Source organism: Sapajus apella, unplaced genomic scaffold (genome assembly GCF_009761245.1).
Source record: "Sapajus apella isolate SASKATOON/1434 unplaced genomic scaffold, GSC_monkey_1.0 scaffold71, whole genome shotgun sequence".
Lineage (NCBI taxonomy): Eukaryota > Metazoa > Chordata > Mammalia > Primates > Cebidae > Sapajus > Sapajus apella.
Genome location: NW_022437011.1, coordinates 5,151,275 through 5,169,238, shown reverse-complemented (window position 1 = coordinate 5,169,238; position 17,964 = coordinate 5,151,275). Strand labels below are relative to the sequence as shown.

Sequence of the window (17,964 nt, the reverse complement as noted above, 5' to 3'; positions counted from 1 at the left end):
GCTCATGTTCCTACAGTTTCTCCCACCAAACCCAGATGCAAATATTACTTGGGTCTCCAGGGCACGTGGGTCTCCTGGAATCACAAAATACTACCTTTCGACTCAACTTCTGCCAGAGTTATAAATAAGATTGCAGTTAGCACCACATGCTGTGGAGCAAGAGCCTGCGCCCCTCAGGAGGAGGCTCCAGGCTGCAGCTCTGGTGCCCTCCCAGCCACAGACCCATGGCCTGGGCTTTGTGGCCATGACACGGCATTAGGTAAACAGAGGTTAGTGTTCAGCTGCTGTCAGATTTCCTCATCCTCCAGAGCGAGCCTTGATACCCCACTGTGCCAGCGAACAACATGTTTCTCTTTTCTCAAAATAGAGAAAGAAAATCTGGTGTCAGCTTTCTCAACCTCTACCAGTATAGCTCTAAAAACAAGCTGAACTGGAAGGGATCTTTGCTGTGTGGGAGGGGGAGGTGCTACAGCTAGAGTTATTTTTTCCCACCTAAAAATAAAGCCCCGAAGTCAGAATGTGCAAAAACAAAGTACCCAAACATGTCTATGAAACCAGGAACATCCTCTGCCATCCAGGACGCCAGTGGGGCCGTGCCCACGAGATCTACCTAGAGCTGCCATCTCTGGATCTTTTTTTCCTTCACTGGACTTTCCAAGCCTACCCACCACCCAGCCCTCATCCCCAAGCCATTAGCTTCCTTCCCCCTGCAGCTCTCCTTTTTGACTAAAGGGCTTGCTTATGTTTGACTCAAAGGGGTTCTAGGGATAAACCACAACTATTCCCTCTTTTTAATCACTGTGATGGTGAAGTTAAGAGGAAGCTAATCACGGCCAGTAGCTAATGCTGATCAAGGGCCAGGCCTGCCCTGTGCCAGCACTTTCCATGCATTGTCCCCCTTGCCCCTCGTCTCAGCCTTATGAGGGCAGGACCATTAACAGCTCCATTTTACAGCTGAGGGAACTCAGATAAATTACTCAAGGTTATGTGGTGCAGTGGGCAGAGCTGGGATTTGAACCCAAGCTTGTCTGACTCTGGATCCTGAGTTCTTTCTCACCATGCCACTCTGCCTCCCTGAGGAATGGCCTTACAAAGCTGGTCTTTCTGCACATGATAATTTTGGTTCTCTTGAAAAGAATCCCAGCTAATCCATGGCTTCAGGTCTGTGTTCTCTTAATTTACCTACTACTTTGGTGACTGCATTTTCCAGAACCAGAATTTTTATGTGCTATGATGTGATTTTTTTTTCAAAGCAGAATTTGGGACAAAAGACTGACAAGGGATTGTTTGGATTTTTACCTGCTGGAGGATTTGCTGAGTTCTAGAAACATTTGAGAGAAGCCTAGTTGCCAAAAATTAAATGGCTTATGGAGATGACAGGAGAGGATATTTGACATCTGCATCCTCTAGAAACCTGGGCATTTCCCCCTGCACTGCTCTAAAGGGCAACCCATGTTTTCAGCATATGCTGTTTTGCCCTTCATGTTGGGAGGGAAGAAGAGGATGAGCAATGTGTGGCTCCATGTACAATCTTGAAAATGGAATGATGCATTTTGACAGTCAATTTTCTTTTTCTTTTTCTAAATCCTTTAGAGCTCTCTATCCAAATTATTTCCCTGTTGTCCCAAATAACTAGATGGCAAAAGCAAAACAGAGCATTGTATTCACGGCTAATATACAACCCCAACAGCCTACAGATTGCTATTAAATTAACCCTGGGGCTTGACAGATCTGTTCATCTTGACCAGACTGCTTACAGCATTCCTTATTAATGCTGAGCCCAGGAAAATTACATCTGCTAACAAAAGGGGTTAATCTGGCTCTCTGCTGGGACTCTGGAGGCAGCTCTGAGGACAGGAGGGGGCAAAGCCAGCTTGGCAGCTGAGCTCCATGCTTGGAAGGCAGAAGAGGGGAAGGTGAGGGCACCGCTGTGCCAGGCAGTGGCCTGAGGCATCATTTAAAATAATAATTGAAGACACCGGGAGGTCACTCCTTAAGGGAGCCATTTCAAACAAATGAGAAGCCAGAGCCATAAATGGTTCATCAGTGGTGGGATGACGGAAGGAAGAGGGTCATGGTAGGATGGTAAGAGGTAGCGTGGGGGCCATTCAAACATCATTTCCTAATTCCAAGTTTAGAAAAAGCTTTTCATGAAAAAAAAAGTCGAGTGTGATATTAGAAAAAGATTGACAAATTTACAGAATAAGGAAGTGATTAGATGAATTTTTATGTATCTCATTAAATTGTTTTTGCAGTGAAATTTACAAGCCCATAAAAACCATAGTACACAAAATTCTAATGACATTATGATATCATTTAAAACTTATACTCTGAAAATCATGAGCTAAATGGGAAGACACCAAAACATTAGTGATAGTTCTATCAGGGTGGGTTTCCGAATGCTTTTCTTTTCTTTTCAATTAGCAGTATCATTTCCACATTTTCTTTTAATAAAGTTGTATTTCAAGATGGAAAGAATCTTAGGGCCAGGCACAGTGGCTCACACCTGTAATCCCAACATGTTGGGAAGCTGATGTGGGTGGATCACTTGAGCCCAGGAATTTGAGACCAGACTGGGCAATATGCTGACCCCCTATCTCTACAAAACATACAAAAATTAGCAGGTTGTGGTGGCATGCACCTGTAGTCCCAGCTACTGGGGAGGCTGAAGCAGGAGGATTGATTAAGCCTGGGGGGGTTGAGGCTGCAGTGAGTGGTAATCATGCCACTGCACTCTAGCCTGGGTAACAGAGTGAGACCCTGTATTAAAAAACAAAACAAAAACTTAGGATACTCTCCATGCTTATTATTTGTATTATTTTGGGTGAGGAAAGTTAGGCACAAAATATATACAGTCTGACCATAACCACGTAAAAGAAATTGGCCAGGCGTGGTGGCTCATGCCTATAATCCCAGCACTGTGGGACGCCAAGGTGGGTGGATCACCTGAGGTCAGGAGTTTGAGACCAGCCTGCCTGGGCAACAAGAGTGAAACTCCATCTCAAAAAAAAAAAAATACACACACACACACACACACACACACACACACACACACGAGAGAGAGAGAGAGAGAGAGAGAGAAGAGGGAAGGGCTCATTCACTCATTTATTTCTTCATGTATTCTACAAGTGTTCCAAAGAATCTACACCCTGCCAGTACTGTTCTGAGTGCCGGAGATGCAGCAGTGACCAAAGCAGACCCCAAACCCACCAATCCATGGAGCCTACATTCTAGGAGGTAACAGTTAATAAACAAGGTAAATGAGTATAACACACAGTATATTAGACAGCGATAACTACTAAGCAGAAAAAGCAGGAAATGGAGAGTGAAATTAGGTGTCTATATGTCTTAGACTGAATAGAAGAAAGGTTCTTGGCACTGTGTGTTTCCACTCATAAGTGGGAGCTAAGCTATGAGGATTATGCAAAGGCATAAGAATGACACAATGGGCTTTGGGGACTCAGGGGGAAAGGGTGGGAAGGAGGTGAGGAATAAAAAACTACAAACTGGGTTCAGTGTTTCCTGCTTGGGAGATGGGTGCACTAAAATCTCACAAATCACCACTAAAGAACTTACTCATGTAACCAAATATCACCTGGTCCCCAAAACCTAAAGAGATTTTTTTTTTAAAGAAAAATGCATATGGTATAATCCCAACTATATATAAAATAGTCTGTGAATATGCCTGCTATATAAATGAATAGAAAAAAGTGTGAGAGTCCCTATCCTAAACTAGGTGAGCTTCCATAAGGACCATGTAGCAAATATTTTCAGCATTGTGGGCCTTTGTCACAACTATTCAACTTTGCAGTTGCAGCAGGAATGCAGCCATAGACCATACATAACTGAAAGGCTGTGTTCCAATAAAACTTTACTTACAAAAATACTCTGGGATAGATTTGGTCTGTGGGCATAGTGTGACAATCCCTGTTATAACCTTTTAGCAGAGAAAGAAGTGAATTCTGTACTGCTAAAGTAATTTACCAAAAAATAGCTTGTATTAATTTGTTATTTGTATAAAATTAATATCAATAAAAGGAATGTCCTAATGCAAAAAACAAAAACAGAAACAGAGTGGATTCGCAGCCTGAACTTCTTTCCTTAGGAAAGTTTCAAAAGGAAAAAAAAAAAAAAAAGAAAAAAAAAAAAAAAAGAAAGGTTCTTGGGTAAATATTGAGTTTTAAATCATTCTTAGCTTTTCTTATTTATTTCCCTCTGAACCCACATTGTTGAATTAGCTAGCATTAAGTTAAAACTGTGATGCAAATTCAATATATAGTCAGCAAAATTGGTAGTAAGATTATTGGTCATTTTGTTTTCCCCAAATCTCTACAATGAATGCATATCATTAAACAAATAAAATAATAAACATTAAAAAAAGTGGTTTCTCTGGCTTAAAATCATCTATGAGAGAGTTGGGAGACCAGGTCCTCAACTCAGTGTGTAAAGTTCAAGATAATATTGTGAAAAATATTGTGATTGTAACCAAATGGGGCCGGGAGATTGGGATTTAGTTTTGATTCTCTATTTTGCTAAGAGAATTTGGGATAGTCATTTTATCTCTCTGGGTTTCTATTTCTTTTCCTTTAAATGGGGATAATCTATCAGCCTCTAAGAATTTTGATTATTAAACAAGATAATAGAAGAGATAATTTATTAAGTGGTTTTACACTGGAGTGAATATTTCTTCTTCTGAAAAAAAGCACATATTTCTCCAGGATAGGGTTTATGTGCATTGCCTTTGGAGGTGACCCTCGTATGCCTCTGTCCCATTGCTGCTGATTTTGCTGATAGTGACATGCATATTTCCCCAATCTGTCTAAGCCAACTGAGGATAGGAGAGCCAAGTAGGACAGTTTTCTTCAGGGCTGAGTATTATAAACATTGGCCAAGCTGAAGAGTGGAATCTATGTTTACCAGGGTAAAGTACCCACATTGAAAGCAGCTGAGGCTTTTCATATCCCACTTAAATCTGCCAATGCTAAAGGTAGAAAATAGTAATATCTTTGTGTGAACACAACATATTAGAGTTTGATTTCCTGTTAGGGACATGAGTTGCTTTGAGGTCTTTTTTCCTGTCCATGGCCTAAATTTAACCTTTGAAGATTAAGCAATGATTATGAAGCATAAAGATCTTATTAGCTGAAAGGACATGTTGCTTGATGATGAGACACTGGAAATCTCCAAAGAGGACTCCAAGGGATATTTCTCTCTTAAGAGCTTAAAAAAAGCCATTGTGTAAATATTCATGGAGTGTTTGCCAATTGCTAGGCTCAATATGAAGAGACTGACAGAGAGACACATGGTGTCATATTAAATATGTATTGAGCTGCAAAAGACTTTCTGCTGAGACAGGCTTTATGATTCGGGGAGCACTTGAAAGCCCCATAACCATAAACACTTTCCAATTGATGTAAGGCAGCCTGAAATTTCAATTCAAAGGCCAACTCAGAAGTTACTTTCATTATAAAGCATTCTAGCCTTTCTTTTATGATTGTTCCTATCCTGTGCATCTATACCACCTTGAGCATACCTCTATGAGAACACAAACTGCACAGTATTGTACTTACATGAATAATTTGAGATAGTATAATATATTTTACTGGAATTTGGACTAAGAGAAGTACTAATTTTAGTTTCCAATTCTGTGACCAGTTACGTCACCTTGAACATCTTTGAATCCATTAACTCATGACCCAAAGGGAAAGAAAAGGACAGGAGATGATGTGTGTAACATACCTGGCACTTAATACAGACTCAAAAAGTGGTTAGTCTTCTCTTCTCTTGTGTGGTTATATGTCTGTCTCCTTCTGTCCCCATACTTACTTTGCTGGATTTGTGATATGTTAACTTGGTTAGGCTGAACCGCAATCCTTAGAATTCCCTTTCTAATATGTTTCAGGTTACAGTAGACAACAAGGGATATTCTCTCCTGAGAGGTGGAGAATAAAAGTGAAGAAGCAATACTTTTGCAGCATACGTATAACTTCTCCCAATCATTCGATCAAACTCTCATCCAGGTGCTGCTGTGAAGAGACTTTGCAGATGTGATTAAAGGCCCTAATCAGTTGACTTAAAGTTAATCAAAAGGAAGATTATTCTGGGTGGGCCTGATTCAATCAGTTGTAAAGCATTTAAAATAAGATTCAAGACTTCTTTGAAGGAGAGACCCCAAATGGCTCTTGGCCCTGCAAATTTTCCTTCCTGTCTACCAGCTGTGGACAAGTTTCAGCTCATGCCTGTGGGGTTCGGCCTGCTTGTTGTTTTCCCTTCCTGATTTTCTGCCCTATAGACCTTGGACTTGCATGGCCAGCCACACAATTGCAAGGCCAATTCACTATAAGAAGTCAATTTGTCTCTCTCTCTTCATCCCTCCTTCACACTTTCTTTCTTTCTTTCTTTTTCTGTATACACACAGCCCTCTCCTGCTGGTTCTGCTTCTCTGGATGAAGTCTGACTGATATACCCACCCTCCAGATTACAAGGGCATGACATTACGGATGGAGTTTTATTTTTCATGGCATCTCCAGTGTACTTAATAAGTGCCCAGTAAATATTTATGACTTAATATAGTTCATTCATTTTTGTGACTTAGAAGTTTCCTACAAGTATTGTTTTAGAGGCAGGGTCTCCTTCTGTTGCCCAAGCTAGAGTGCAGTGGCATAATCATGGCTCAGAGTAGCTTGACCTCCTAGATTCAAGCCATCTTTCCACCTCAGGCTCCCTAGTAGTTGGGACTACAGACACATGCCACCATGCCCAGCTGATTTTTGTATTTTTTTGTAGAGACAGGGTTTTACCATGTTGTCCAGGCTGGTCTTGAACTCCTGAGCTCAAGTAGTCCACCTGCCTTGCACTCCCAAAGTGCTGGGACTATAGGCATGAGCCACCATACCAGGCCATTTTTTTTTTTTTTTAATGATGCAGAAATCCACAGTAGGCCAATAGGTCAAAATGCCAGACTTATGTAGTATAAGTCACTTAGCCTGAGGTTTTCTTAGGAGAAATCTAAGCAGCAAGATAAGAAGAAAAGGGGACTAGTGAAATGCTCCACATAAATGTAGGTGCCATTTATTAGGCCTTCACTTGGTGCCAGGTGCTCCGCTAAGTACTCTACATGATTACCTCTTGAATCCTTACAACTTTATAAGATAGATCATATTATTATCTCTATTAGCTAATGAGGAAACTGAGGATTAGGGAGATGCTAAGATGAAGCAAGAGTCAAATTCAGTGAATGTGACTCCAGAGTTTGCATTTCAGCTACTAAGCTATATACCTGAGGAAGCTCAAGAAATCCAAGAGAAGTCTGCATGGTTGAATTCTTGTTTTCTCCTCTCACAGCACGAAACCCAAAGGGCTGGCCTTGTGGAAGGAGAACGTTCCAGGATCCAAGAGCCTTAGGGCTGGCTTCAGATGGAGGGTCAGCATCCACACAAGCAAGGCATCCAGCCTGGGAAAACCCACCAAGCCTGCTTTTAATAAGGAAGGAGGGTGCTGCCCTGACACACACAGGCTAATATGTCAGATGTGTCATTAGAAGGGATGCTCTCCTTTTACATTAAATGCCAGTTTGAGATTGATATGCACATTTGATTTCTAGCAGGGTGAAAGTCACTGAAGCAACAAGGTGGAGAAACGTACTAGACCCCACAGCTTCCCTGGAAGCCTGCCGGCAGAATCCCACGAATGAAAAGAAAGCTGCTGGTAGTGATGAGTGCTAGAACCTGAAAGCCAAGAGTTGAGGCTATGTGGTTCCTTAATCAGGGAATCTACTCTAAAAGGGCCTCAGCTTGGTTGACAAATAAAATGAAACTGCTGTACAGGGTTGCTAGGACCAAGGTCAAAGTTGAAGTATCCCTAGAGTCCAGCTGGCTTCCCCCAAGTAAGTCCTCTGTCTAATGTTCAGAGACTGGACTTCTGAAAGGTGAGGCTTCTGTTACCCTTCCTAACCTTGCTTACACCATGCTCCACTTCACTCTCTGGGCCTTAAAAATAGTGGCCTTCTTAGAATTCATCCAATATGTCACACTCTCTCCTGCCATAGGACCTCTGCACACACTGAACACATGTCTCCACACCTCTTTGCCAAGTTACTCATACCCTTCCTCTTTCAGATCTCAACAATTAATTATTTAACAAAACCTTCCCTGGTCTATAGCAGGATTTTAAAAAATGCATTCATAGAACCATATTCCCTAACTTCACAGAAATTATCTCAGTTTATAATTATATACTCATAGTGTATTTGATGACCATTACTCTAAAAGTGGCAAATTTGTTTTTTCTCATTTTTGTGCCTGGCACAAACTAGGCACTTAATTTATCATTGTTGAGGGCTAGTCTTTATTTTTACTTGATTTGGGTCTATTTAATAGGTCCCATGTTGGAGAAGGTAAGAACTCAGGTCAATTCATTCTTAATTCTGAGAAAAGAGTTAAAAGGATTCCAGGTATAGCATAGCTTTTCATAAAGAAGCCACATATTTTAATATCAATTTTCATTTATTGCTACTGCCTCTCACTCTAGAAAATTACCAGTCTATTAATGAGTTATTATTGTGCTGATATAGTTAGCCTATTAAGACCAGTCCGGGCACAGTGGCTCACGCCTATAATCCCAGCATTTTGGGAGGCCGAGGCGGGTGGATCATGAGGTCAAGAGATCGAGACCATCCTGGTCAACATGGTGAAACCCCATCTCTACTAAAAATACAAAAATTAGCTGGGCATGGTGGCGCATGCCTGTAGTCCCAGCTACTTGGGAGGCTGAGGCAGGAGAATTGCCTGAACCCAGGAGGCGGAGGTTGCGGAGAGCTGAGAGCGGGCCATTGCACTCCAGCCTGGATAACAAGAGCGAAACTCCGTCTCAAAAAAAGAAAAAGACCAAAGTTTGACTGCTTTATGTAAGAGCTTGTTACACAAGCCAAGGACGGACTGGCTGTGGATGGAAGGGAGAGAATTCATGTCCAGGTATCATGAGCTTTAGGAATGCCTTGCTCTGATCTGGTGCTAAACACAAGGCACTGGACCTCAGAGTCCCTGCAAACATCTGGTAACTAGGGAGCAACATCTTGCAAAGGATACCCAACTGCAGAGCCAAAGGAAGAGTCTAGAATTGAAAAGACAATCCAGATAATGAATTTAGCAGAATAAAAGCCGCCATTCTAATGTTCAACTTTTCTAGTTTCCTTGTTCTTTCAATAACTATTATGATTGTGGTAGTCCCTGTTTACTGAGTATTTACTTAGCAAGGTACTGCCCTAAATGTGTGTGTGTGTGTGTGTGTGTGTGTGTGTGTGTATTTAATTCTCACAATCCTCTTTGATAGAGCTCCTTTCTACAGATAACAAAATAGAGAAATGGAGGCTTGGATAAATTAAGAAACATGTTAAAGCTTATACAACCAGAAAGTGGTAGGACTGGGTGACAACTCCATCTAATTTGTTGAACTCTAAATCCTGAGTTCTCAATCATAATGCCAAATTCATACCAAATGCCAGTCACTGGAAGTCATGACTTTTTCTAACCGTATCTCCAGATCACTTATCTCACTATTTACTTAATACTATTTACTTTGTAATATAAATGGATTTTCAGTATCTGTGAAATTGTAGAATAAGATGGTTGTGTTTTCTGACATTCATTAAAATAAATACATAAATATGAAAACTAAAAAAAAGTTTATGTATTGCTTAGAAGCACGTTGCTTACCACCCCCAGTAGTAGCCACACTATGCTTTGGGAATCCCACATTATTCTATCCTGAACCATGTTTCTTCTGTCTCCTTTGTGAATAGAGGGCATTGTGGAAATCCTGCCTGGTGGCTGGTATTTTTCTGAGGCTGTTTTGAAAGATGGCCACCTCCTACCCCAGAGGTGGCTATACTTCAGTGATGAGAGGGACAGGGGTCTCAGTTTATATAGTTGGCTCAGTGCTTAGGGCAGTCTGGTTGAAAAAACTACATAGATATCACTTATCATCATTCTCATGATGACAATGATTATTTTACATATGGCTGCTTTAAGGGTGAATGGCACAGTCTCATTTGTATGCCAGCATCTGGCAGGCTGTCACACATCTGCAGAATATAACCTAAACTGTGCTATTAATATTTCCCCTTTGCATTCTCCCCAGGGCATCTGTCTCCCAAAATGCCTAAAGAAAATCCCCTCCCCCTTGAAGGCCTAGAGGCAAAATTCAGAAAACATGTCACCTAGACCGGGGGAGGCAGAAGCTCCGAGTGACAGCCAGCTGAGCCTGAGCAGATTTCTGGCTCTTGGAATAGATGGAGAGAGAAAAAGGGAACCACCACCCACACTCATTCTATTAGCAGCTGCACTGCCAGGCAAAATTTGTAGGCAGGCCCAGACAGCATGTTGAGTCTGTTCTGTGATCAACAAAAGATGCCAGGCATGGTCCTGATGGTCAGTTCTCAGTGTCTCCAAATATATCTCATACTTGCCACTACCTGGTTAAAGCTGCCTTCCCTGAAAGCCTTTGGTGACTGTTGAGTGCTCTCTGTGGTGGAGACTAGCTAGCTGTGTACCAAAACCAGGTCATTTTTCTTGGGCACACAGCCAGACTACATTTTCCAGTCTGTCTAGCAGTAAGAGGTGGCCACGTGGCTGAATGATCTAAAAACCATGACCATGGAGTGCATGCTTTTTAAGGGCCTGGCTCAAAGGACTCTCCCATTTGTGATCTTCCGTTACCTTCCCCTTTCACAGTCCTGCTACAAACATGGTGAACACTGGGGAGCTGCAGATGAAAGAGGCCCAAGTTTCTGAATTACTGATTGGAGGAGGCTGCCTGCTTATGGGGATTATCAATATTAGACTTTATAGGAAAATAAATCTTTTGTTTGTTTGAGCCATCATGGGGTCTGTTTTATATACGAACCTTCAGAGCTTTGCTATAACTCTTAAATTTCCAGGTTAGATTGTATGATCAACTGTCTACTGAACATCTCTACTTTGATGACCTACTCTTATTTTGAACTTGACAGGTCCAGTCATATTCTTTATGTCAGAGTGTTCCATATACTGCAATAGTTCATACAAAGCCCTTGCTCTTGTAGAATTTACATTCTAATATGAGGAAACCAAAAATACATAAATAAAAAAATTCAAATCATTTTAAGTACTATGACGATAACAGGGTAGAGAGTTATTGGTAGCTACTTGAGAGTTAATGGGAGAAAGTACCTCTGAGGCCTGAATGGTGATATGTAGCTAGCCATGTGAATGCTGGGGGCAGAATATTCCATAAAGAGAAAACAGCAAATGCAAAGAATGGAAGAATAAGGTTTACTTAGGAACAGAAAAGTGATTATTGGCTGAAACAAAGTGAATTACGGAAGACTGACATGACAGGATATCAAAGATGGAGACAGGCTCCAGATTATGTGAAATCTTATAGGCCAAGTTAAATAGCTTTAAGTTCAATGGGAAGCTACTGGAGTGTTTTTATCAGGGAAGGAGTGTTATCTGAATGACATGTTGAAGAGTCCACTCTGACTGTTATGTGGGCACGTGCTGTATAAAAGAGCAAGAACAAATGGAGACCAGACGAGATTACTGCAGTCACAGAGGTGAGAGATGATAGTGGCTTATGCCAGCGTAAGTAGGCAGGAGTGGAGATAGGGACATATGAGTTGATTTGACATATATTTTAGAGGACATACTGGCAGAGCTCATGAATAGATGGAGTTAGAGTGGGGGAGGCCGGTAAATGGAAGAGAAGACTCCATACTGATGCCTCAGTCAATTGTTCAGTTGCCTGAGTTGTTCAGTGCCATTCCTCATAAATCTCATGCTTCAGGCTTCTGGGGAATGGCGTACATGATAGGTATTCAATAAATGACCATTTTTTACTACAAAATAGAGGGTCAACACAGTGGGGTGAAAATAGTGGCCCGGCTATTCAGCAATTATTTTGACTTTTCTATTTATTTTTATTTTTTGAGATGGAGTCTGGCTCTGTGACCCAGGCTGGAGTGCAATGGAGTGACCTTGGCCCACTGCAGCCTCTGCTTCCCAAGTTCAAGCGATTCTCCTGCCTCAGCCTCCCAAGTAGCTGGGACTATAGGTATGTGCCACCATGCCTGGCTATTTTTTTTTTTTTACTTTTTATTTTTAGTAAAGATGGGGTTTCTCCATGTTGGCCAGGCTGGTCTTGAACTGCTGACCTTAAGCAATCCACCCACCTCAGCCTCCCAAAGTGCTGGGATTACAAGCATGAGCCACTGCGCCCGGCCGACTTTTCTATATTTTAATTAAACAGGAGAGAGTGGTACTTACATTATAGGGTTGTTTCATCAAATATGCCCTTGGGGGTAGAAATTATTACTATAAAGGGGCATGATGGGCATGAGAATTATTAGTAAAATTCTGTTTCTGTATGTTGATGCTGGTTATAGGCAAGTTCAATCTGTGAAATTTTATCAAACTGCACAATTGTGTGTACTTTTCTATATGCATGCTGTACTTCAATGAGGTAAAAAATGTGATCCTATACTTAAAGTTCCTCGTGCAAGTGCTTGGAACTCAATAAATGTCAGCCACGATTATTTTCACTATTATGATACAATGGAAACCAGTATGTCTGTGGTCCATGCCGTCCTTACAGATTTACGAATCCTTTAACTGAAAAAGAAACAGAGAAAGAACCTGAACTCTAGGGTCTTATCTTATTGTTGATAAAATCCTCTCCAATTTTAATTCATGACATATAAGTGACTCTGTATGAAGGAATTGATTCAGAGTTCCAATCCAGAGTTAGTCCTGGCCTACCACTTGTAATAACAATATTTCCCTAACTTTATTGTTATGGCTAAAGAGTCTCATAGGTGTATTTTAAAAGGGGCAAGTTCTCCACAAATGCTAGGTGTTGCATTTCTATTCCATATTTCCCCCAAGCCCACTCGTACCTGAATACTCTTAATTCAGGCCAGTTGATTCTTGGCCACAAAGAAAGGATACTAAAACTTTGATTGGTTATTTCAAAGTTCCATAGGTTAATCCTCAGGTCGTCAGCAGACATGTAGGTTTCATAGTCGCTGTTGACAGATATGGAGTTGATGTGATATGTATGTGCGTTGGCAAATACTCTTCGTGGGGTGGCCTCCACCATCAGGTCCATAGGTCTCAAGACAGGCACCTGGAATGCAAGAGAAACAAATCACTTCAGAACCAAAGGTCTTCCATAGGAAAAGAGTGTGCATGCTTATGTCATTGATTATCGCACAACAAATCATAGCCACACTGAAGAAATGCCAAGTCAGAGAAAGAAGAGGCTAATAAAGAATCACACATTGTTCCTGTTCGCTTCTGTTCCTCCTCTTTCAAAAGATATCACCATCACTTAGCCCTGATGGGAAATTTCATTCCTTACAAATTCTAAACATTTTCTCAAGCTCCTCCAGGTAGCCTCATCTCAGGGGAACTTGGTTTCCATTGTGGAATCATTACCTTTCAGAGACATTGCTCCAGATTTTTTTTAAAACATGGAATCTATTTAAAAAATGAAGTTGTGGGAAAATTTTATATATGTCTACTTCAACTTCAATCTAAATTTATCTTTTATGTCTTTTCATCTCATGGCTTTGGAAGCCTACACCCCTTCCTGGCTTTGTTCTCAATTCTTAAGGGCATTTTGGGAAACTTTATCATCACCCAAGACTCTAACACTCCAAATTCAGTCACTAATATAGAGGGAACCCAGTGACATCCTGATTGACCTGAGAACATCTTGGTTTATACTTGTCTTAGAGTGCGAACCAGGTAGTGTCACATTTACAGGCAAAACTATCCCAGTTTGGATATTAATGATATGATCACCTTACTGATATATAAAAACTTCTCAGTAAGTATTTGTTGAAAGAATGAGAACACATGAGTAAACGATTTCTTTCTGGTGGATCAGAGAATCGGCAGTTAAATAGTTTGCCACACATGACTGTCTCTCTGGCAAACATGAACAAAGAACCATCACGCTTCCTCCTTTATCTTTGAGTTCTGGATGAACTGGCTCCAAAGAAAGAGGGTAAGAACACAGATGTCTGAAAGGAAGCAAACTAAAAAAGCACCAAAGACAAACAAAACCCCACACCACAGGCATGGCCTCTTAATAAAAACAAGATAATAAAATAACCAAAGCTATTTTCTGTTCAAGCTCATCATCTCTTGCAACTGAGCCCCGACTGATTTGATACCAGGTGGTAGAGGAAGACTTCGACTTCTCAATTGGCTTCAACCCAGGTGGTGAGGAGAAGAAAGTGAAAACAAAAGTTAAATTTTCTGAAGTGCAGCCACCTCACCAACATAACGTTTTAGAAAAAAGAATTCTCCCAGCTCAGACTTGAGGGACTTGAACTCACCCTTGAAGGAGTTTTTAAATCAAATGGATGATTCAGAGGAAACACAGAATTCTAGACAGATGTGGTACTTGGTAACCCAGAAGCTAGAGGTGAATTGGGAGTGGCTATAGATGAGTCAGCCGTCCTCTGAATACTAGGAAAGGAAAGGGAGGGAAGGTCTTTGTGGTCCCCCATCCCAATCATAAATAATGGCCCTATAGCATAAGTGTGTGTGGCAGGAATTGGGAGACCAGTTCGCCACTAACCAGCAGGCTGTGAGGTCTGGGCAACTAACCTGCTCCTCCTGAGCTCAATCACACTGTCTGCAAAACAGTGACCATGCTCCCTGTGCCCTCACTATCACAAAGGGTGGTGTGAGGTTTTGCTGAGATGATCTGACCTCCAATGCATCCTCCTACCCAGTCTTTAAACAACATTTACTGAGTGTCACACGAAGTCCTAGGGGGCACAACTGGTAAGCAGAACCAGACACAGGTCCTGCCATCTATAGCTAATCTTGTCAGAGGAGACAGACATGATCAAAAGAACTAGGTCCCCCAAAGAGAGGATATACTGCCAAGAGGGATTTAACCTGCTCAAGGAGAACTGGAGAGGCTTTCCTGAGAAGGTATGAGTGTGTTGAGATGTGAACAATGGGTAGGGATTTAACCAGGCTAGGAGGGGAGAATGTGTTTGAGGGATGTGCAAAGGTCCTGTGGTGGGGTGAACAAGTCAAGAGTGAAGGACTGGTAGGTCACTGTAGTTGAGACAGAGGTAGTGATGGGAGCTATTGTGGGAGATGAGGTCACAGGGTAGGTAGGAGGCAACACTCCTCCAAAAAAGTTTTACCATTATTCCAAGCGAATAGGGAAAAAAAATGAAAGGATTTGTAATGACTGTGATATAATCAAATCTCGGTTTTGATTAGATCATTCCAGATGTACAGCGGAAAACAAGTTAGAGGACTAGTGAGGTAGAATTTTAAAAGGGAAGATCATATATTCTTGGATGCCAGTTAAGGGCGTGCCTGAGTTAAGGCATCGTAATGGATAAAAAGTGACTTTGCCCTCAGAAACTCTACACTGAAATGTTTATGGTGCATTTTCTCTGTGTCAAGCATTCTTCATACATAATCTCAGGTGATTCTTTCAAGAGCCCTGTGAGGATACTCACACAGGTACTCATACAAAGGTACAATACGTACTCACACAAAGAGAAAACTCAGGCACAGAGAGGCTAAGTCACTGGCCCAGGGTTGCCCAGACATAGGAAGCATAGCTAGGTTTAATTTGGGGACTGCTAAGTGAGTGTTCTTCCCACTGTACCACACCCTATTGAAATATCATGCAGAGTAGGAAGTGATAAATGCTCTGAAAGTGACATAAAGTGCCAGGAGAATTGATGGAATAACTAGCGTTAGTGGTAGTTATAATGGTAGCGGGACTCATAGTACTGCTGTCATTAAGAAACTTCACTTAGGTGTTGTAGGTGTTCATGGTATTTGAATATGGTATTTATTCTTTCAGAAATGTGTGCCATGCTTTTATAGCTTGTCACAAAGGAGCTCCGCACCTGAAGCTTTTGGTTGCCACCTGCTTCCTCTGCCCTCCAGAGGTACCAGAGCTCAGAGCAGGATCCCAAGGGCCACAAAGAAATTGAATCTGCCGGACTTCCTGAGGGTCCTCCTGAACTCTTTCCTGGGCCTCCGTGGTTACGATGCATTGTCTGCAGACGGTTCTTGTGGCAGTGGCAACGTGAAAGGGAGCATGCAGCCAGGAACAAGAGGCATTACAGAGTGGGAGCTGCCAGCCCACAGCTTCAGCTTAATGTGATGGGCCTGCCTGCTAATTCAGGCTGACATATTCCATGATGTACCACCTAATGGGGAAGGGCTCCGTGTAGGTATCTGGGGATGGAGCCTCTAATGCTTTGCAGGTAAGACAGGGGGAACGGAGAGCTGAATGCCTCTCGTGTTATTCCAGCCTCAGTCCCAGGCCTATGTAAAGGCTTGTCCACTGCCCAGTGACTCCCCTCACAACGAGAAAAAGGGAAGTCTGGTGGTTCAAGCAGGATAGGATGGACGATGAGGAAACCACATTGAGACTGTTTTTCATCTGCTCTGGCCACGTACTTCTTTTGAGGCTAGGCAGGAAGGAGATCCGGACACTATTCCCTGAGTCAGGCCCACAGGCAACCGTTAAAGCTGTCTCTGGAAACATACACGGAGAGCTTCTTGTGCAAGCTGCTGTGTTTAGAACCCCCCACTCCCTGCTCCACCCAACTCCAAGGTGTTATCTCCCCCAATGCCCTCAGTAACCAACCTTCCAAGGATGATTCCTCTGTTTGCCCCATTTTACAGGGGAGGCTGGGGGGAGGTGGAGGAGTCCTGAATGTGAATGAAACTATTAGATTGAAATACAAAACTGCCATTTCTGTAAGTCAAAAATTGCCAAATATCAGCAATCTCACGTGGCTTAGCCTAACACTTTAAAAAGGCTCTGTGCTGTATGGATGTGACATCAAATCAGGGAACATGTTGGCTTGGAAGAACCCATAGAGCCTCTTCCTAGGACATCATCTGTGTGTGGGAGAGTCTTACAGTGGGAGGCCATAGTGTCTAGGCCTCTCCTCCTCCATTATTCTTGGTATTATATGCTGGCATCCTCAATGACATCATCCTGGAGGAAGTATTTCTGTGGATAAGCAAAGTGTGAAAGCGAGTAGCCTGGGCAGTTCTTGAAATCTACAGCTGAGGACATTGAAGTCTGAGAGGTTAAGTACCTTGTCCCTGGTCACCCTTCCGGGGTTGCCCGCACAGCCCGGGCCTCTGCCTCCTGTCCCAGACTTCCACTTCAGCACACCACCTGCCTGAGCCATCCTCCACAGGACCAGAACTCCCTTTTGCCAAATGACAGAAGCAGAACTAGACAAAATTCAGATCAGGCCAGGACGTCTTAACTCAGTTCAAACCTTCTTGTCTGAGCCATCTTGGCAGAGTCGTTGATGGGGCTAGGATCAATGCAGAGACAAGGGAGGTGCTGCGTGAAAAGTGGCCGGTCCTTGGTGCTTTGAGTGGCCAGTGCTTGGCCCACCTGCAGGTGGCTCTATGCTGAGCAGCTGGAATTCAGTGATGTCCCTCGACTCAGGGGCTTCACTCTCCTCTCTGACCCTGGTTGAGTTTCAGCTCATTCTCCTAGGCTGCTTTCAAAGGATAAGCATCCCAGCCCTGTGTCTTGCCTGGACACCCAGTATTACATTAGAATATCAACTGAATAATGTCCCAGGCCCCCAAAGAGCAGCCTGAGTCTAATCTGCAATAAAGCTTACAGAGATATATTTCCGTTGTAATATTCCTGGGAAGCTCTTCCCCCCAGAGAGCGGCATGGCTTCCTCCTCACTTCAGTCAGTCCCTGCTTGAATGTCACCCCTCAGGGAGGCCTTCCATGGCCATCCCACCTCGAATCACACAGCTTCCGGTCTATCCTCTTACCCAACTGACTGATTAGAGTGTTTTAAACTCTCAAGCATTCATCAGTGAATTTTCTTCACTGTTTCATGATTAATCTGGTAGATGTTACAATCCCTATTGCACAGATGAGGAAACT

At 42.4% G+C, this 17,964-nt stretch overlaps 1 protein-coding gene across 16 annotated transcripts in view; it reads right to left on the bottom strand.

Annotated features, from left to right (window-relative positions):
- PPP2R2B (protein phosphatase 2 regulatory subunit Bbeta) overlaps positions 1-17,964 on the bottom strand; it is a 504,947-nt gene that overhangs the window by 63,146 nt on the left and 423,837 nt on the right. For all 16 annotated transcript variants that reach the window (XM_032250318.1, XM_032250325.1, XM_032250313.1 and 13 more), the window contains one exon: positions 12,984-13,161. In XM_032250318.1, coding sequence (XP_032106209.1) covers positions 12,984-13,161 — 178 coding nt within the window. The remainder of the gene's footprint in view (positions 1-12,983; positions 13,162-17,964) is intronic.